The sequence below is a fragment of the Coenobita brevimanus genome, chromosome 103 (genome assembly GCF_032717465.1).
Source record: "Coenobita brevimanus isolate Jiangsu-jjx chromosome 103, ASM3271746v2, whole genome shotgun sequence".
Taxonomy (NCBI): domain Eukaryota; kingdom Metazoa; phylum Arthropoda; class Malacostraca; order Decapoda; family Coenobitidae; genus Coenobita; species Coenobita brevimanus.
This window is the reverse complement of record NC_137056.1, coordinates 1,547,424-1,569,493: the sequence shown is the minus strand read 5'-3', so window position 1 is coordinate 1,569,493 and position 22,070 is coordinate 1,547,424. Positions and strand designations below refer to the sequence as shown.

Sequence of the window (22,070 nt, the reverse complement as noted above, 5' to 3'; positions counted from 1 at the left end):
AGTGATAGTAGTACATTTTGGCATTGCTAGCAAAACTCGCTACATCTAAGTACTGACAAGAGAAGCAGTCATTTAAATTTTGGCATGGCCTGAGTTAGTTATAAAAATAACTACGTGACTCTGTCCTGGTCTATTTTTTAATGTAAGTTTATTTACTAGTAAAACAGCAACTATATATAAAAAAATAAAAATGTGAAACAATCAATCGGCAACATTATTCAATCGCTAAAATAAAAGAATGCAAACAATTTCAGAGCAATATCTTAAAACCATTGTAAGACTTAGCTCAGTCCAAATGCCTACACAGTCGAGACATAGATTTAATACAAGCAATCAATGATCATGCAAGGAACTGTACATAAGTACATTGACGTAGGGAAGCCGTGTTGAGTAAGTAGTACGCCGGGAACTAGTTCGCAGCGCGGAGGGTGACGTTAGGGTGTCCGTGTGGTGGTCTCACCAACGCTCCACACAACACGAAAATGCAGCTTTCAAGAATAACAGAGTGACCTTCAGTTTTACGGATTTTTACGTACATTCTGCTATGGATGTGATACCATCAACGTCACGGTGTGATAGTACAGTGAATAAGCAATACAGAAGTCTGGAAATTGGTGAGTTATTCGGGAAATAAACGTGTGAAATGATATTTGAAAGAGAGGTGAATTTCGCGGTTCAACTAAGTGATCTTTCTCTGTTGCAGAGCTGTACTATTTGATCGCCAAGTATTTATCGGCTGGTCCTTGCAAGAAGGCCTATAAGGTAAGTGTTTTTCCTGTTGATGTGAAATATACGTCCCAGAAGTGGCTGGATCTGACAGAATTTTGTGTTGTTTCAGGTGCTGAAGGCTGAAATAGAGGCTAACCAGGTAAGCCTGTGATGTTGTGGTATCTGTCAGCTGATGGAACACGTGGTTTTGTGTACATACTGAGATGCCGGTAGTGGGGGGTGCAGGGGGCGGGGGCTGGGCTCCCTAACCCCCACCCCCCACCACAACCATCAGTAGGCAATTTTCTAATCATTGTTATTTTTTGCAGTTATTACCGAGTAGATATGACTGGTTGGGAAATGAACAAAAGAAGACATTCGAGGATTTGGTGAGTAGAAATAATTCAGTAACCCCCTTTCCAATATTAGTTTATTGCTGCATAATTAGTCATTTCATAATTAGTAACGATAATTATTGGTGCATGGGTTGCATTAGATGGCGGCGTAGGTGAAGGTGAGGCCTGGACGTGCTAGGTGAGGCAGCCTTTTATTAGCGGCGTTCCTCGGCCCTGCTGGCGGGAGGCTGCCGCTGCTGCCGACACTCTCACCATATAACAACATCCAACTTTTGCCTCACAATTACCAACTTTTACACATCCCCGTCAATTCCGTCGATCTTTCTGAACTCGGAACCCTCACTTCCCCCCAGAAAAAGCAGACTCATCCACCCGAAAAAATTTGCCAAGGAAAAATACGCACTGGCAGCTGGATTGGGTGCCTGCCAGTGTGCCGCCTCAGCCAATGGGAGTGTAGGGTTGTATTTATAAAGTCTCTGAGCTTAAGTTAGTGAGAATCCCTGTATATACGCATCTTCACTTACAGTATACCATTCCCATTCATTTCACATCCAAACGAGTGAATATTTAAGTTATTGTATTCTTAAAAACTCATGTGATAGTTAACATAGATGGTGGTAAAGATGAATTTGTCAATACATTTTCTCTTCACATATGAAGCCATCATACACTTCGCAGCCAAGCTAAAATGAATTTTAAATTGACTACACAAGAAGCAAAACAATCGGAGATAATAGTTAACTGTCAAGGAGACTTGCTTATCGTAAGAATGAGGTAGGATCTTTCGTAAATGTGGCCCCTGGAAGGTGAAGCCAGGGTGCCAGCTCTACCAACCAGAACGCGGTACGGTGAAGCCAGGGGGTGACCAAGCAAGATTTTCATTGGGCGAGCATGGAGTGGGGCGGGGCGAGCTGTAGGGATCAATATTGTGCAACAAGGGCCTGCAACACAAAGAGAAGCAGGGAGGGGAAGCGTTCACCAGCATCACGGACCCTCTCACCATGTCTTACTGGCAGGCCTTATAACCCATGCACTATGAATAGCGTCTTGCTGTATGGCGGTATGCAAAGCGTACCAGTGAATAATATTTGGAATCGTAGCCGTTCTATTCAGAGTTCTGTGAATGCGAGATCCCATAAAAGTTATACATGAAACGACCATTTTTTTTTATTTTTTTATTTTTAACGTATCAGTAAACTAAGCCAGCCACAATGGGAAGTTACCTCAGGGAGCTTTACTATTGCACCAGTGCTATGAAAAGCAAAATATTAACAATACCTAATATTTACATTGAATTCTCCTATAAGGTATATTTGCATAGACGTGGTAGGAAGTGGTAACAGGAAGAAATTGACAAAAGGCAGAATATCAAACATTTCTCTCCATAAATGCAGTCGATTTAAAGCTGATGGAAGTAGGATGAATAAGCAAGAATCACCGAGCGAGTATAGATTTACTTGGCATATCCGGTATTTGAGTGAAAGGAGGGTGGTTGTGCTTTTTTTTTTTTTTTTTTTTTTTTTTATCAGGCAGTGTAGTGGAAAAGCAAGGTTGGGTGGATTAATTTACTGGTTGTGTAGTCTTTTTTTTTTTTTTTTTTTAATGGAACCAGAGCTGATATTGTTTTATTGATATAGCATGAAGTGCCTTTAGTATCAACATTGTATTGATGACAGTTATCTGATGTTCCATGGTGATAATTTGTTTCATTTGGTGCATCTTTTGGAGATAAGTGACATGTACTGTATATTAATTTGTGATGGGTATCAGGCAGGCAAAACTCTACAATTCACTGCTGAATTGCAATTTCCACACTATAATGTAGCTCCCCCACTCCATAAACACACACACACACACACACACACACCTCGCTGTTAAAACAAATCTACATAACCTCTGAAAGGTCTCAGGGAGTGCCTGGTTGAAGTGTCCCCTTCTCTGAAGTCCACTGGGGTCACATCTGATGGGTCTAGGACTCATGCATCAATAGCTACAATGTCTTTGTGAGCTCTAGGATGTGGAAACATTTAGATCCTTTCTCTTAGCTTGGCCTTAAATTGCTGTCTTTTCAACCTGAATGCTGGCTTTTAAGAACAGATTACCTCTAGAAAATATAATACTAGTCATGAAGAAGTGCTATGGAAATATGTAGAACTGTCTTATAGTCTTTGTTATTGAAGTAGGTAACTGACAAAAAAAAAAAAAATCATCCAAGTCATGGTGAAAAGGATTTAGAACCGTATCATAGTAAGATGACAGCTTTTGAACACAGTAGGTCAGGTTGGAATAAGGTGAGAGGTCAAGGTTACCGTATTTGCTTACCCCAAGTGGCCAAGCAGTTGCCCTCTGTCTCTTGGGGTTTTCTAACTTGATTACTGCTACTTGATATGCATATGTCTTTTAAACAAGGTTTGTGGTGTGAGTAATGTACAGGTACAGCACCAGACTCACTTTGTTATTACTGTAAACACCCTTTGTTTTGCTCCACGAGACTTATCTTGTTACTGGTAAGCTGGACTCATGTTACTGTTACACTAGACTCATGTTGTTACTGGTATGCTGGACTCATGTTACTGTTACACTAGACTCATGTTGTTACTGGTATGCTGGACTCATGTTACTGTTACACTAGACTCATTTTACTGGTATGCTGGACTAATGTTACTGTTACACTAGACTCACATTGTTACTGGTATGCTGTACTCAATTTTACTGTAACACTAGACTCATGTTGTTACTTTTAGCTGCAGTAGAGTTCATATTACTATTTTCTCATGTTACTATACTTTTAGCTGCAGTAGAGTTCATATTACTATTTTCTCATGTTACTATAACCTTCACTTGACTCTTCATGTTACTGTTGCACTAGACTTTTATATTGTGACTGATAGTTTATTGTAAAAATACATCATTTTCACTGGGACTTGGACTCCCTCCAGGTATAGAAAGGAACATAGAAAAATTGCAGTTTTTACTCTACCATTCCCTCTCCTCTCTTGCCTTTTCTTCCACTTTATCCCTGCTGCTTTCTTCCCTACATCCCTTACACATAGATATTCTGTTTGTACCTGACTGGCAGATTTATACTAAAATACTTTTGTCATCATAATACTGTAGATACAGTGTTCATATTCATCAGTTTGGGTGATTATGATGCAGACACCAGAAACACTTATTGCACTGTACTCAATCCTTTAGAGTCTGCATTTTCCAAGACCCTCATGGCACCATCCACCATCCTTCCCCTGCCAATCTACTTTCCATTTTCTTTGCACATTTCCCTCTCTTTTTCTGTTACAGTTTCGTGGTACTGTACTTAAACTCTCACCAGTTCAATATCCCAACAGCATCACACAGTTTCCTTCTCTCAGAACATGTCACTTTACTCTTATGTACGTTTTCTTTTCAAACACAACACTCACAGACATCCACAAAGCATTGCAAAACTCCTGTTCACTATTGGGTAGCAACACATCATTATCTGCATACATCAGTAGTAAGATACAGTACTCCATGCTTCACCATTCGTTACCAACCTCACTCTTGTCTCGACAGCACAAGTTGTAACCTCTCACTTAACACCATTCATATGCAGTACATTATTGAATACTATCTATCTATTTCCAGATGCCTCAGTCCTGTAAGGAGTGGCCACAAACAAATCAGTGAAGTAATAAAATATTTTATTCAAGGACTCGAGGAAATTTACTAAGAACTGATATCCTACACTGCACTGCACAACACAGTGCAGTTACACTAATACGCTAACTTTACTAATACCTTACCGTGATAAACTGTGATACACAACTACTTCACAGAGATACACTGCATTGCACTACGAACTAGGACACATCTACACTGCACAGACATGATAGTGAAGGATCAAATACATTTACTCATAGATCAACTTTGCTTCCCAACAGGATGCAGAACATGGCCACCTGCACAGAGACCACTTGGCCCGCATGGTGGCCAGACTGGGGCCAGCCATCAACCACCTCATCCCACTGCCCCACCCAGCTGCCAACACACTCCTTGGCGCTGGATCACAGTCCCTTCTGCGTACCGAACAGGGTCAGTCCCCATAAGGTTTTATTTGAGTGTAGTTGTAGTTCCTTGTTCATAGGAAACATGATCCCAGTGGACTGCAAGCCAGAGTTGCCCTCTCCTGCAGTCCTCCATCCTCCATTCTGGGGAGAGGGAGGGAGTCCAATTGCTTTAACGTCCTGTATTTCAAAAGTTTTCGAGTCAATTCTTAATAGAAAAATTTTAAGGCATCTTTCCTATCACAACCTTCTTTCCGATCGTCAGTATGGGTTCCGTCAGGGACGCTCCACTGGCGATCTTCTCACCTACCTTTCAGACTCCTGGTCATCCTCCTTTCGGGACTTTGGCGAAAGCTTTGCCATTGCACTTGACATCTCAAAGGCTTTCGATCGAGTCTGGCATAAATCTTTAATTTCCAAACTGCCCTCCTACGGTTTCTATCCTTCTATCTGTGCCTTCATCGCTAGCTTCCTTTCTGGTCGTTCTATAGCCGCTGTTGTAGACGGCCATCGTTCTTCTCCTAGATCTATCAACAGTGGTGTTCCTCAGGGCTCTGTCCTATCACCAACTCTCTTCCTTTTATTCATCAATGATCTTCTAAGCTGTACATCTAACCCTATCCACTCATACGCTGATGACTCCACCCTTCACCTTTCCATTCGGTTCCCGCAACGCCCATCTCAACAGTTGCTTCAAGAAACAAGGGATGAGGCTATGGCACACCTAATGTCTGACTTGGCTCGTATCGCTGACTGGGGTAAAAATAATATGGTTGTCTTTAATGCATCTAAGACTCAGTTCTTACACCTATCAACCCGACAAAATCTTCCACAGGTATACCCATTAATGTTTAATAATATTCAGCTTAATCCTGCATCATCCTTGAACATGCTTGGGGTTTCATTTACTCGGGACTTATCTTGGAAAGATCATATTACATCTCTTGTAAAATCTGCTTCTAAGAGATTGGGTGTGCTAAGCCGACTCCGCTCTTTCTTTACCCCTGCACAATTGTTGACTCTATACAGAGGTTTTATCCGCCCCTGTGTGGAGTACAACTCTCATGTGTGGGGAGGCTCCCCACATACAGCTCTTCTCAATAGGGTGGAGTCAAAGGCTTTTCGTCTCATTAACTCTCCTCCTCTTACTGACTCCCTTCAGCCTCTGTCTCTTCGCCGCACTGTTGCATCTTTATCTCTTTTCTATCGCTACTTTAATGGTCACTGCTCCTCTGAACTGTCTGCTTGCATTCCTCCACCTCTACGACGGGCGCGTAGCACCCGTCTGGCAGCAAACTCTCATCCCTTTTCTGTCCAACTCTCTAATGCAAGAGTTAACCGTTACTCCCAGTCTTTCATTTATGCAACAGGTCAACTCTGGAACTGTCTCCCTCTGTCTGTATTTCCTGCTGCCTATGATCTCCAGTCTTTCAAACGCAGTGTGTCCAGGCATCTCAAAATGATCGGATCTTGAATTTGGCTCTCTATTGTATTTTGTTTTTCTCTTGGAGGGAACTGTTACTGCGGGCCATGGCCTTTGGTTCCTTCTTCCTCGCATTTAAAAAAAAAAAAAAAAAAAAAAAAAAAAAAAAAAAAAAATTGTATAAGTGGACTTTGGAGCAGAATGGTTACATTAGCGCCACCACATGAAAGCGTCCCATTCAAGCACCTGTTTCAGTGTGATTGGTTGGGCTAGGTTGAGGTAGTCATTTTTAGTGTTGCAGAGGGATGCCTTCGTGTGATGGCACTGAGATAACTGAGCTGCTCCACTGCCTCCTTATTCAGATGTCCCTCAACTTTCTCCCTACCCTCAAAAGACAACAGTGGACTGCAGGATAAGGGTAACTTCAACCTGCAGTCCATTGGGTTCAAATTAGATGAGCTTGGGGCTGCAACTGCTACTACTGTACTACTACTACATTGTCAGTTTGTTTTTGCTTGACAAAAATTAGCCATTCCCACAACTTGAATGCTGAGTTATGGTTGTATGAAGTTTACTTGGTAATGAGCCTTAGTTATGAGGTAGGAATGAGTCTCCTTGGTTATTGGTTTTATTCACCAACCTAGCTGACTCCAGTACATTCATCAGTAAATATTTTGTATGTGATATATAGAGAGAGAGAGAGTTTTTTAAAATAATGTAGCAGTGTGTGTTTTGATTTAGGGTAAGTTATCATTTTTTCATATTTAAGTTTAGAACATAAGAGGTTAACTGCAGTAGGTAGTTCCTGTGGAGTGTACAGTATAATTAAACTGCAAGAGTAAATAAGAATGGCAAAGGAGAAAACTTGGTAAATTTTTGGAATTACACCCAACTGACTGACAGTGAAATTACTATGCTCATTGCTGAATTTAAGCAGTTCTAAGCACTTTCCTTTATATAAGCATTCATCGCAAATGCTTTTCTTCATACATAAGAAAAGGAGATGGGGAGGGGGAGTCTCTAGCTCCTATCTCCATCTTTCATTGCATCTAACTTAACCTAACCTAACCTGATTTAATTTAGTCTGGACGTAGATTCAATAATGTACATAGAACTTGATTTAATTTAATCTTGACGTAGATTCAATAACAGATGGCGCTACGAGCTGAAGAGCCCCCACTCCCACTCCATATCTACTTAGTACTAAAAAGTGCTTTTGCAATGGATGTATATAGAAGAAAAATTGATTAAAATTGCATAAACTAAATGACGAACACATTAATTTCATTCTCCGATAGTTGGGTGAAATTCCAAAATAATAAAAGAAAGCTCTCCCCTCCCAGTCATACATACCGGTATAGGATGTCCTGTGAGATTTTTGAGAAGCTTCAGAAGGTTATTCTTGGACTAATTTTTAGTAGAAAACACTGTATCAACATTGGTCCAGTTCTCAGCCCTGACCTTTTATGTAAATTATGAAAGGCACCATTTTTGTCCATAAGATCATCAGGTATAGTAGCACTGTAACAGATAAGATTTTGTTGCATGTTGTTACTGTTGAGTTTACTCTAGATTAGCTCAAGGATTACATCAGCTTTCTCAGAAATCACATGGGACACCCAGTGTTTTTCAGGTTGTTTAACTGTGGCAATCCATTCTCCCCCAGACTTGTGGAAGAGATACCACAACTTGAAGAGTGCTGTGGCACGGAAAAGTGGTGGCCGTCCCTTACTGGAGCCGCTGAGGGTGCAAGGGCCGCCCTGCCTGATACACTGTGTGGTGGGACGGGAAGTGGTGGGCTCGCTGCGGCAACACCATGTACTTACCAACAAATTCCACGGTCGCATGCAGCTGCTACTGCGTTCCATCGGCCACCTCTCAGCTGTCTATTGCATGCTTTTTGACAGATCCGGAAAGTAAGAGACTGGTCATGGTTGAACAATACATACTTTCTCCTTGTGTCAGCTGTTTTCTTACTGGACATTACCTAACCCTGTTCTTATGTGGGAATGGATGTCTGGATGATGATGTTTCAGTATTCAGTATATTGTATAACAAATCTTTCAACTGTTTAATTTGTGTCTGCATTATTCCTTTTTTTTTTTTTTTTTCACACGCAATGCCTCTTGCATGTATATTATGATTCTGTTAATTATTTATTTCTTTGCTATGTAAGGGCAATTGTAGGGAGGGTCTATGTCCAGTTCTCTTAATTGAGCACCCCAGTTACCATAATTCTTTCCATTATGAAATCATCTTATTTCACAGGGAATAATTATGTTACCCTTGTAATATTTTTTCCATTGTCCTTATCATGATTTTTTTATGAATAATAATCTTAAATCATGTGTCAGTTTATTTTTAAAAAAATGTGTTGAATGAGCAACTACTCTTGAGATGTACAGTCGGAGAAGCAAGTATGTGAATATAAAGTTGTGTTGATGGTTTGCAAATGCTGTCGTATCACAGAACAGTTGCATCACCAGGTGTGTGTGTGATGGGGAGGGAGCCAGAGATAAGATATAGCTAGGTGTAGAAATGTTCACTGTTATCGCTCCTGTGCTGTAGGTCACTTCCTCTGACTCATTGACACTGTGTATGATGTTCATAGTAATGGTCACAGATATGTTCATCATCATAACCCTCTTTGCTGCTAGTACTGTACATGGCATGGCAGGTCTTTAAGTTAACCCTCTGAATCCAGATGGTGTTCTTTTTAGTTTTTCTTGCTGGTACTGACCAGGTTTATTCAACTTAGGAAAACGTCTCATGTTTAAGAGGTTTATTAAGAATATATGTAACCCTTCCAGTCAGAAATGCCGTATTTGCATCTGATCGAAATCATCAAGAGATGTCAGTAATGAATTTTAAAACACATCTATGGGATCAAAGGGTTAAATGGAATAAATAAGTGGATGTATTGACCTTTAGGCTGTGTAGTGTAGTGTGAAAGTTTTTGGTGTTTGTGAGGTGTACTGTATTTAGCTGCTGCATTACAATATAGTAAATCATGCTTTAAGCCACCTTTATTGGTGCTGGGTATTAGTATTATTTTTAGTGATATCCAGAATGAATTACAGAAAGTGCCTTTTAAAAGTGCCATTGTTGCCCTTAAAGCTGAAATGCCAGTTTCCTACATTTACAGTAGCCATCAGTCATAGAAAAAAGTGATACTTCGGTATACATCTAATCATCAGTAGTATTTTTTGCCTTCATACATTTCCTCTTGTGCAGCCCACCATTTTTGTATCATCCCATTATTCTCTCACTCCCACTAATGTTTCTGTTTCACCACTAATGTTACTTTGTTTCACATTCTTACATCCATCCACTGCTTTATCACCCTGTTACTCTGTCACTCACTCCAGACACAACAGGCTCTGTCTTATATCATCATTAGGATTTTCTTCCTTTAGATAATTTCTCTTGCATCCATCCATCCATTACCCTCTCATTTCTACTCCAAACATGGCTGACTCTCTTAGATTATCATTATTAGTGTTTCTTTCCTTGAAATATTTCTTCTGTTACATCCAGTCACTGCTTTATCACACCATTACTCTCTGACTCCCACTTTAGATAATTCACTTAAGCTTGGTGGAGGTCTTTGACCTTTTGCATCCTATTTCCTCCTGCTCAGTAACAGAATAAGATGATACTACAGCCGTGCAATCTTCCTTTCCATAGCACTTCTTAGTGAATTGCACCATTCTATTGTTAATCTCTTGTTATAGCTGAGCATGCAATTTCAAACCTAGTTAAGGTGAACAGAGTGTACTTACATGACTGCTGCTCTTTCAGATATATCATCACTGGTGCCGATGACACCCTAGTCAAAATCTGGAGCACCCTGGATGGCCGACTGCTGGCCACACTGCGGGGTGCTTCGGCTGAGATCTCAGACCTGGCCATCGATAGTGAGAACACATTGATTGCAGCGGGATCGTGTGACAAAATTATAAGAGTTTGGAGCCTCCAGACGCTGGCACCGGTGAGATAATGACTTAACCCCTTCAGTCTGGTGATGTCATTTCTTTGTTTATTTTTGCCACTTCCAGACAGTTTTAGTCTGTAAAGAAGAGATGCCCAATATGTGGCATGTTACATTTCCAGTTATCTTTTAAATTCTTCATTCAGCAGTTGCCAGTTACTTTGAAACCACTAGCATTCTACATAACTGGGTAATCTTAGAAAAGTCTTCATCATTAAATCTTTTGTAGATCAGTATCTAGTCATTTGTATGTTATGTTTCTTGATATATCTGACCTGTTGAGCTGTGATGTAATGAAATTAATCTGATTTTGTGACAAAATATTGTTTAATTACCTATGGCTTGTATGCCAGTATGGACACAAAGCAGGAATACATAGCATTGTTCAGACTGTTTTTTTCATCCATGAGTAATTGTACCCTAAGAGGAGAAAGATCATTATCCCAGTATATATTAATCTGTGTACTGTAGGTTATTTCATCTATAAGTAAATGTGCCAATACAGGAGGAAGAATATTATCCCAGTACAGTATAATATGTGATGAAAATATTGTGTTGCATGTTCAGGTTGCAGTGCTAACCAGCCACACAGGGATGGTGACAGCAGTGCAGTTCTGTCCAGCACAAGACAACGAGGGTGTACTTATCTCAACAGGGGGTGATGGTTGTGTGGCATTTTGGACATACACGAGAAGAGCAGTCGGGGATGTCAAATTTGAGTGAGTACCTTATACAAACATGAAAATATTTAAAAAGTTACTGAGAGTGTAGCCCATTGAATTGCTCAGTTTTGCTACTTCTGCATGTCAAGTTTTTCTTGTTTTATCTTGCCGTAAAACAACTAACTCAAAGTGCCATCCCTTGTGGGATTATGGCGTCTGGCTATTGATAGATAGATAGATGGTTCTTATGTCACTCCATCCCTAGTGGAAAAGAGGTATGGATGATGATGATGATGATGATGATAATTCCTTCAGCACAAGCCATCTACACAAAGCCTAATAACAGTATCTAATGGTAGCAAGTACTGATTAAGATGTACCTGTAATTGTCTGGTACAGTAAGAGTTAACTATTTTCTAGACTCATTACTAAAGGAGATCTCCCCTGGGCTGAATAACTGTTTACTGTAGTGATGGTAAAAGTAGAATTTGAAATTTATTAAGGTCAAGGAGTTGATTAAAGAAACTGTTATTGGCTGTCTCTGTCTCTGAAGTAATGATGCTTTGAGGGAAGTTTGGGCAGAGTAATTCATGTTGATTTCTTTATGACTTTTACTTTTGTACACAAAGTCATAGTCAAGGACCATCTGAGTAAAAGAGAAGTATGGTTCACTGCTTCAGCATGTAATGCATCTCATCCATTTAACTTCCTGTTGCACCATTCTGTCATAAAGAAAGAAAAAAATACACTGTGCCCAGCACTCTTGAAAATGTTCCCACCAGAACCATCCTTAATCTTGTCATACTAGTCACTCCCAAAAATGCAATAAACTCTCAATTATCCGTTGCCACAGTATCCAGCCCAATGCAATATCTGGCACTGTTAAAGCAATGTCTGGCAAAATTATGCAACATCCAGTGCCAAAACGAGATGTAACACGCAGTTCTGTGCAATATCTGGCGTTGAGGCGTATCATCCAGCTCGTGAGTGGTAGCCAGCTGGCACTGTATTATTGTAGTGTATCATTATTTTATTGTGTTTTATGCTTAGTTTTCATCTTTTACTTATGGGAAAGTTTTTAGGATAGGGGGTTGAAACAGATAGTAACATTTTATCTGGCCTGACACCAAATGTTGAGCCGATGGGGGGGTACTACACAATATCCGGCATTTCATGTTATTCTGCATAGGGCGTAGCAGAGTTACAATGGGCAATTGATAGTGTACCGTACATTCAGGTGACCTGTTAATTCCTAGAGACAAGACTTCTTGCCAAAGACACCTCAGTCTATCCTGGTAAAAGTAACAGATGGTCCCATACTTATGAATAGGTTACATTCCGAGAAACTGTAAGTCACTTTTTTCGTAAGTCAAAAATGCATTTAATAAATAAAAAATGAATTTAATACACCTGAGCAGCTGAACATCATAGCCTAGTCAAGCCTACCTTAAATGTACTTAGAATACTTACATTAGCCTACAGCTGGACAGATTCATTAACACAAGGCCTACTTTATAATAAAGTGTAGAATATCTTGTGTTATTTATTGAATATCATACAGTGCTGAGATAGAAATACAGATTCTGCATTTGTAAAGTTGAAAAATTGTAAGTCGACCGATCGTAAGTAGGGGACCACCTGTACTCTCAAAGCCTATTTGTGTGTTGTGTCAAGGTGCTTTAAGACCATTGCATTTTGTTAGTGATGCTAGTTATTTTTAAAATTTGTCCCACATCCCAGACTAACCAGTATTTATCCCTCCTTTCCACTAGCTCAAAGCCCCTGAAAGTGAATGAGCGTGTGCGTCCAGGCAACGCTCAGCTGATCTGTGCTTCATTCAGCCAGGGAGGACACTTTCTGGCTCTGGGTGGTGCTGACCATTTTGTACGGTGAGTAAGATGAGCACACTATATGATGAATGTGATTACTGTACAGGCATATAGATTTGGGATTATAGCACTGCATTTAAGTTATGGGAGTGATCCAGTTGTCAGGTAAAAAAAAATCAGCTCAAGACATTGTGAGGATTGGCTGTACTTTTTATTCCTCTTGGACCTAACCCAATCCCTACCACCGATCAGAATGAACCAGCTGGGATAGGAGGTGGGCATGGACAAGTACTAGAGACAGAGTGCCATCATTTAACTACCTCACATTGTACACTTTAGCCCCCTCAGAATTAAAGATGTATTTTATATTTTGTTCTTTCTATTTGCAGACAATTAATTTTTTACTCAGGATAGAATTTTAGAACTGGAAGGGTTAGATATAGCTTTCATTAACTTCATTTTTACTAGGGAGCTCTTCCAGCCTGAACAAAATCATCTGGTAGTAGCAGAAATAAACAAGAAAACACCATACAGAAAATATAAACCGTCTGAGGCTGGAAACATCCTTTTCATTTTATTTTATTTTCATAACAGTTTTATTGAGTCAAGGATGGGCATCTCAGTGCAGTGGGGTTAAATGCAAACTTTATAAATACTCTTCCATAATCAAATGCCATTCCTGAATTGAATATACAGTATTTTTCTCAGATCATTGAAAATAAACTGAAGGACATCAGCTTGACTCAAGGGATTTAACAAAGATTGATAATATTGTACTCTTCATTCTACATGGACCTAACTCAGGCTTTACCACCCATCAGAGTGTACCAGCTGGGAGGGGAGGAGGGTGTAGACAAACTGCTGGAGACTGAGCGGCACCAGGACCGTGTTGACAGCATCCAGTGGTGCCACCGAGGCCTGGCATTCGTGTCGGGCAGTCGAGATGGAACAGCGCTTATTTGGCGCTATGAACGGCAACAGTGGAAGAACATTATCCTTAACATGGCCGACAGGTTACCTGGGTGAGTAATTAATTGGATGTCGTACCATTACTATCTATTGAATGTTATATAGTGGTTGGTGGTTGGTTTTCATGTATCATGTTGTGAACAATATTTTTAGGTTTCCATATAAATTGATACAGGTGAGTTAATATCTTGGTTTGGGAATCCTGCCTAATATCTTCCCTGGTGCATGACAGTGACGACCCCCCAGAGGACCTACGTAAGCTGCAGGTGACGATGGTGGGGTGGAACCGGACTGATGAGTTTGTGATAACGGCCAGCAGTGACAAGTGCCTGCGGGTGTGGGAAAGCAAGGGAGGGCAACTGCGACACATCCTGCGAGGCCACGAGGACAACGCCTATGTCATTGAGGCACATCCTCGAGAGGCCAGACTCATCCTCACTGCCGCACACGATGGTCAGTCACAAAGGGCTATGGTATATTCATGTCCATGCATAATTCATTCAGCCAATTCAGTTCCCTGTCAGTTCCCCGATATCATCAACTTATATTCTTCTCTTCATAAAACACACTTGTTTACCACATTCATCCTCCTTCTTGGCTTGCCATCCTCTTCCTGGATAGCCTACCATGCTACCTCCCATACCTCTCCTTATCAGTTTGTTTCTGCTTATGGCATCTTAATTGTTTATGCAGTATCATATATTGTTGATCAATACAGGAGAAGTAGGATAATTTCATGTAGTTTTCAGTAAGTGATTTAAACTACCACAGCATAACCTTGGACTCTGCTCCATTTAGACCACAAAGGATGATATGAGTGGGATTTGAAGGGATTGTAATAATATTTGTGTGTGTTAAGTGGTATGAAGTTCATAAGTGTGGATGTTTATGCCTGTATGGTAAAATCAGGGTTCCAGGGTCTTGAATGGTTAGTGAATGAAAGTATGGCCAATTTATAAATGCTGACTTCCCCCCCCCCCCATCCACCCTCACCCCACCCCAAGGTGGAAAAAGAGGTCTGCACGATGACGATGACAGTGGTGATGATGACAGGTTGATGGTGATGAAGGTGATGATTGATGATGGTGGTGATAGTGATGATGATTAGTTTTGTTACCATATAGTAATACCACCACCTTCCTGTCACACCAGGCCAGCTGATGATCTGGGACATCCTCTCCAGTGAGTTGGTATGGAGCTTCAAGAATACCATAGAGGGTCAGGGCTACGGGGCGCTGTTTGATGCCAAGTGGTCACCTGACGGATTCACTATCGCAGCTACTGACTCACATGGACACCTCATACTGTTTGGAATTGGCCATAATGAGAAATATCAGCAGGTAAAGTGGAGCATGGATCGTTACGGTTCTGAGGAGGAGGAGGAAGGTGAAAAGTGTTATGGTAGGTGTTTGAATGATGGTAAAATTTAAAAAAATATCATCAGTTAAGGTGGAACATGAATTTTGATGGTTATGATGAGGAGGAGAGGAGGTTGAAAAGTGTTATGGTAGCTGTTTGTGTGATAATGAAAGCAGAAGCAGGTAATCTTACACATAACTTAAGCTCAACATCTTGAATGTATTAGTGCTGTGACGAGAAGAGGTAGATTGAGGTGGTTTGGGCACGTGGAGAAAATGGAGGCTGACAACTGGGTGGGGAGGGTGAGAAGTGGGAACATTGAGGGTGGAGTTGCAAGAGGCAGACTGAAAAAGACCGGAGACAAGGTCAGAGTGTGTGACCTCAGGGATAAGGGACTGAATAGAGTTTGAGCAGTAGAACTGCCATTAGGAGACCAAGGCCAACACATGCAAGCATGATAGAGACACTATAAATGAAACAAAACAAAGCAAAACTCCTTTGACATAATTCTTAGTTTATTCTTGCTGTTTCCAGACAGCTTAGGAGAGACATTTTCAACTGGAAGGTTAGGTATAGCCATCATTAATCTCCAGTAGAAATGCTCTTTTAACAAGAATAAAGATTTTTGAGTTAGCAGGATAAAAATGAAAAAAAAAAGATATCATTGGATGGGAATACAGACATGGTTAAGAAGTGTTTAGTACCGGTAGATGTTTAAAGGAAATTAGAAGCATAAACAAGCAGTCTTCTTACTCAACTTAGCTTCATATTACAAGTGGGTTTGGAAATTTTGTTAAAATATTTAGTGATTTTTTTTTATTCCTCAAGTAACACACCTTTTTGTAGTTTACTGATGCAGGGTATGTCAATACTGGCAGTGTATAAATAACATCCAAGAGATTGCTGGAGTGTAATATGCAAAATGCAAAAGTAATAAAGAGGTGCTATGAAGCCTCCTGTGCTGCTTATTAGATCCTCATCATCAGCACCCAAGAGATGGAGGAAGGTTTAAATGTAACTGTAACCAATGCTGTAATTCCAGAAGGTGACCACAAACAAATTACCTCCATGTTACCCTGTCCTCTGCCATCATGTTGCATTCCCTCCAGCTCACACCTTCATTCATATACCTCTCCACCCCATCCTTCCACGTTATCCTTGGTTTCCCACAACCACACTCCCCTTCTGCCTCATTCATGCCCACTCTATCTAATCTATCTCACATTCTTCATTCCCTCCCTAGATCCCCAAGGAGCTGTTCTTCCACACGGACTACCGGCCATTGATGCGCGACGGCAACAACCACGTACTTGATGAGCAGACCCAGATGGCGCCCCATCTCATGCCCCCACCCTTCCTGGTCAACATGGATGGTGACCCATACCCACCAGAGTACCAGCGCCTCGTACCTGGCCGCGAGAACTGCAGACACGACCAGCTTATACCCAACGTACTCCTTAATGCCAATGGTAAGGATATGTATTTAAGGCAAGTCATTAAGTACAGTAGCCCTTTTTTTTTTACCTAACCAGCTTAAACCCAATGCACTCCTCAGTGTCAGTAATAAGAACTTATTTATAGAAGTGCATACATGACCAGCTTCTACCCAGTGTACTGGATGCTAGTGGTAAGCATGATCTACAGACACAGCCAGCGTACACCCAGTGTACTCTTTAATGACAGTGGTAATGTTCTGTTTATAGTACTGCAGATGTGACCAGCTTATACCCAACATTCTCCTTAATGTCAGTGGTTAGCAGAAACTGCAGACATGACCAGTATATACCCAGTGTATATCTTGTTGCCAGCAGTAAGGGTCTGATACAACAGGTTCTTGTTATATGCCAGAGATGCATACCCAAGTGCGACATCTGTGGTCATGACCAACTTACACCCGATGTACTCCTCAGTGCTAGTGGTATGCATTTGTAATATACTGTAGGTTCTTGTATGTTATGTATATGTTCCAGAATATCACAACTTTATTCATACATCTTGTATTGTATCTTTATAGAAATTGGTTGGCAGTAGGTGGGGACGCTTACCATCCACTCACTTGATGTAGTGCTGCATTGGGTGTCTGCCCTTTCCTTTTTTCCCTTCTTCCTCTTCTGTCTTTCATTCCTTCATTCTTGCCTCTTCCTTTTGCCCACGGGTGACACTACACTCCCTCTTCTGTCTTTCTTTCCCTCATTCTTTCCTCTTCCTTCTGCCTATGGGTGACTCTGCACTGAATGACAAGCCAAATGGTTTCCTGTACACCAGGAAACCATTTACTGTGCTGAGTGGTAACCATATAATCAAATTACAGCGCCTGGTGGTTTACTGGGTAATTAAGGTGCTCCAGTCGAATTGAGCCTGTGTAGGTTTATATCTAAGGGATGGTTGGGGTTTATTGCTCACATAATGCCAATCAGGGATGAGTGAGGCTGGTCACCCTCATCTTAAATATCAGGACCAACTTGCCTAGCTCTGGGCTCCTGTGCTCCTCATGGGGCAACATAGGATTGGATGATGCATGGATGGATGGCTCTGCCCTTGCTAAAGATGAGGTAAATTGTTATCAGCAGGTGTAAAAGTAGCACTGTTATTTAGGTAATCTGGAATTGCATGATATGGAGGTGATTGATGTGGTGGCCAGTGCTGTCACCAATCCTCAGGTCATCACTGCCCTCCAGCATTGATGATATGATCCAGTGGCTTTTCATCTGATTGTTATAGCAACAGGAGATAGGAGTTTTTTTTTTTTTCCAGATTATTTAAAAAAGGAATTGATCATAGATTTTTTTGTATATTGAGTTCCAGGGGTAAGAATTAGTGTTGTGTTGTAGGTGACCAGGAAGTGCTTGATGTGGTGCTGGTTGATGTGGATAATGGGTCTGTGCCACCACCCACCCCTGGGCCAGCACCTCTAGAGGGAGCCCCTGGTCAGCGCCCCAGCATCGATGACATGATCCAGCGGCTTGCCCAGGAGCAGGACCAACGCATCGCACATGACCGGCGCCCATCCGAGGGGGAGCAGCCCGGCCCCAGTGGAGGACGAGAAAGACGGGAAAGCAGTGGGGGCCGGGGACGGGGCGGTGAACGGAGACCCAGCACCACTGCACCTGCCTCAGACCACTCCTATGCCGTCGCAGCCCAGCATGATCCCCTCTCACCCAGGGCAAGTTAGTGTCACATCCACATTTTATTCCATTGAGTTTTAGTTTGTCATCTTATGGATTACCATCATCATCATCATCTGGACCTCCTTTCCCACCTTAGGGCAGGGTGAGGAGTAGCAGTGTCCAGACAGCCCAAGTTTGCCCAATCCAATGAGCCACGCTTCCATTCACTCACCATTCAAGACCCCGGAATCCTGGCTCTATCTGATACCCTAAAAACATTCATCATGTTCTGTAGCTCCATATAAACATATCCAATAGAGTCAGTCTGGACGCTGTCTCGTTAAAAAGAGGTGCCAAATCCCAGATCATGCTCTTCTCCTTACAATATATCTGTGTAGTTTATCGTTCCCCCAATGCTTCTTCGGAACCCAGTGTATTTGATTCCATATCCACTCAGTTGAGTAACCTTGACCTTGCCCTTGGCAATGAAATTACCATTTTGGGTGATTTTAACATACACAATGTTGAATGGTTATTGCATTCTGCCCGGACTGACGACGCTGGTCTAGAATGCGAACTGTTTGCGGAATCGTTTAATCTCACCCAGTTGGTAAAGCAACCAACCAGAATACCTGATAATCCTGACCATAATGCCCATCTCTTGGACTTATTCTTGACAAATAATCCAGATCAATACAGGATAGAGGTACTGTCACCACTTGGATCCTCTGACCACAATCTTATCAAAGCCTCATTAGTTAACCCTCCTACACCTCCCCATTCCGAACCTGTCAGGGTGACCCGATGGCACTTTGACAGGGCAGACTGGGATGGATTTAGAAATTATCTTGCTGATGTTCCATGGCAGTCTTTCTTCTCTAGTGATCCCAATTCTACCCAGTCCCACATTTGTGACTTAATACTAGCTGGTATGGATTTATTCATACCAAGTCAACAATTCACTAAAAGATCAAACTCTCCAAAATGGTTTGATGGCAATTGTGCCAGAGCAACAGCCCAAAAGTCATTAGCATATAACTCTTACTTAAAATCAAAAACACCTGAATCACTCTCCCAATTTAAAATTGCTAGAAATCATGCAAAAGCTGTATTAAATCTATCTAAATCAAACTTTCTTCAAAAGCAAGCATCAAAACTACTTAACAACCCTAATGACAATAGAATATTCTGGTCAACTCTTAATTCTTTCAATAATAACTTTAACACGTCATCTTCCATTCCCCCACTAAAATCTTCAGATGGCAATATTAAAATGACCCACGTGGGAAAGCAGATATCTTTGCTAGTACCTTTGCAAGAAACTCTACCATAGATGATACCAGCCAGAATGTCTCAGTACTGGAACTTGATTCTCCCGAAATTGCCCCACTTAAAATACAGACAAGATTTGTAAAATCCATCCTAGACAATTTACCTACCAACAAAGCTCCAGGTCCAGATGGAATTCCGCCAATTGTTTTGAAAAAGTGTTCCCCTGAACTTGCCTCTGTCCTAGCTAAATTATTCAGATTATGCATACGTACTTCTTTATTCCCAAATTCATGGAAAGAAGCCAATATCCACCCAGTTCGAAGAAAGGAAGTCTGCCTGACCCCCTCCAATTACAGACCAATAGCTATCACATCTTCTTTTGGTAAGGTATTTGAAACTTTAATTAATAAGCATATTGTTAAACATCTTGAATCCAACAACTTAATTAATGATAGACAATACGGTTTTACGAAAGATCCACCATTGACATACTCAATCTCTTAACTCATACCATCCATCAATCAATTGATCTTTTGGAGAAACTCATGCAGTAGCTCTTGATATCTCTAAAGCTTTCGACAGAGTATGGCACCGTTCCCTGCTGTCCAAACTCCTTCCTATGGACTAACGTCTTTGTTCCTTTGATTTCTTCTTATCTTAGTGACAGGAAAATAAGAGTAAAAGTAGATGATGTATATTCGAATTTCCACTCAATTAACGCCCGCGTGCCGCAGGGATCAGTTCTGGCGCCAACCCTATTTCTGGTTCATATTAATGATCTCTTATCTGTCACTCACAATCCCATTCACTCATATGCAGATGACTCAACACTACATAGTTCATTCACACTCAGACATCCATTTACAAAGTCTAATATCTCTACCTCTCAACTCAATACAGCCATCTCCATAAATCAAGATCTATCTACAATCTGTGAATGGGGACAAAACAACCTTGTCTCTTTTAATGCTAGTAAAACTAAATATATACAGTTTACTAATAGACAGATATTGCCAGATTCGTACATTACCTTCAGTGCTACTAGTATTCCCATCTCCAAAAGTATTGAAATTCTTGGTCTCACTTAACAGTGCCCTCAGCTGGACCTCTCATGTCAGATCACTTGCTAAAACCGCCTCAAAGAAACTTGGATTATTGTACAGAGTCCGTAATCTCTTCGCCGATGAGCAGTTAGCTATAATTTATAAGAGTCATGTGCGCTCTCAGCTTGAATATTGCTCACCCTTGTGGAATGGTTGTGGAGAGGTTGCATTAAGACAACTAGACAAAATTCAGAATAAAGCTGTTAGAATCATTAACAACCCTGCCATTACATATAAACTACCTCCCCTGCAAGTAAGAAGGAATGTTGCCTCCTTGCATTATTTTACAGATATTTTTTTGGCAAATGCTCAGACGAAGTTGCGTCCATGGTGCCACCTCTCCATGCCTTCCCTCGTGCTACACGGGCATCTGGTAGCGCTCATGACTGGAATGTCACTCAACCATATTGCAGAACTTCTGCCTATCAGAATTCTTTCATTCCCCGAAATGCATCTCTCTGGAACTCGCTTCCCCAGAGTTGTTTTCCTCCAAATTTCAACCTACAACTGTTCAAGTCTAACTGTTACAGATATTTTATGAACAGAGGACACCAGTAATCTGGTGTATGGATTATTTTTTTTCTCCATTTATTTTTCCTTCCTCCGTTCTGTTATTTAAAAAAAAAAAAAAAAAAAAAAAAAAACATATCCCTCCACCTTCTCCTTGGCCTACTTCACCTCCTCCCTTCTTCAAATTCGCTCAGATTTATCTTTTTCACCACTCTATTGTTATCCATTCTCACCACACGACTATACCATCTTAGTACACTCTTCGATTCTGGTGTTCACAGACTTCCTGACTCCACATCTTTCACGAATCACTTTATTTCATTTCTTGTTCACTCTCTGTGCTCCACATACATTCCTCAGCAGTTCTGTCTCCATTGCCCTCACTCTTGACTTTTCATTTTCATGCCACACCACAGTCTCGCATGCTTATGTTAAAGTTGGCACTAACACTCCTTCATGTAAGCCTTGTGCAGCTGCAACACTCACACCTCTGTTTCTTATCAAGGCCTTCATTGCATCAGCTACTTTCCTTCCTTGTAACACTCTACCTATCACTTCGTTTGAACATTTTCCTCTTTTTTTCTGTCACTGTACCCAGGTATTTGAACTCTCTCACCAATTCCAGTCTCTCCCCATTCACTGTGACATTGCACTAGGAGTCACCTTCTCTGTCAATAACCATCACTTTACTCATTTCTACCTTTACTCACATGGCGCGATGCTCACAGACATCTA

The 22,070-nt window shown here is 41.1% G+C and overlaps 1 protein-coding gene across 1 annotated transcript in view; it reads left to right on the top strand.

Annotated features, from left to right (window-relative positions):
* Positions 1 to 544: 544 nt before the first annotated feature.
* Positions 545 to 22,070, top strand: part of BRWD3 (bromodomain and WD repeat-containing protein) — a 42,637-nt gene continuing 21,111 nt past the window's right edge. Inside the window, exons 1-14 of the mRNA XM_080284983.1 lie at positions 545 to 614; positions 704 to 762; positions 839 to 868; positions 1,038 to 1,097; positions 4,988 to 5,138; positions 8,200 to 8,449; positions 10,335 to 10,524; positions 11,092 to 11,243; positions 12,959 to 13,075; positions 13,837 to 14,037; positions 14,217 to 14,437; positions 15,137 to 15,324; positions 16,587 to 16,812; positions 18,175 to 18,510. Of these exons, the coding sequence (XP_080141109.1) occupies positions 545 to 614; positions 704 to 762; positions 839 to 868; positions 1,038 to 1,097; positions 4,988 to 5,138; positions 8,200 to 8,449; positions 10,335 to 10,524; positions 11,092 to 11,243; positions 12,959 to 13,075; positions 13,837 to 14,037; positions 14,217 to 14,437; positions 15,137 to 15,324; positions 16,587 to 16,812; positions 18,175 to 18,510 (2,251 nt within the window). The remainder of the gene's footprint in view (positions 615 to 703; positions 763 to 838; positions 869 to 1,037; positions 1,098 to 4,987; positions 5,139 to 8,199; positions 8,450 to 10,334; positions 10,525 to 11,091; positions 11,244 to 12,958; positions 13,076 to 13,836; positions 14,038 to 14,216; positions 14,438 to 15,136; positions 15,325 to 16,586; positions 16,813 to 18,174; positions 18,511 to 22,070) is intronic.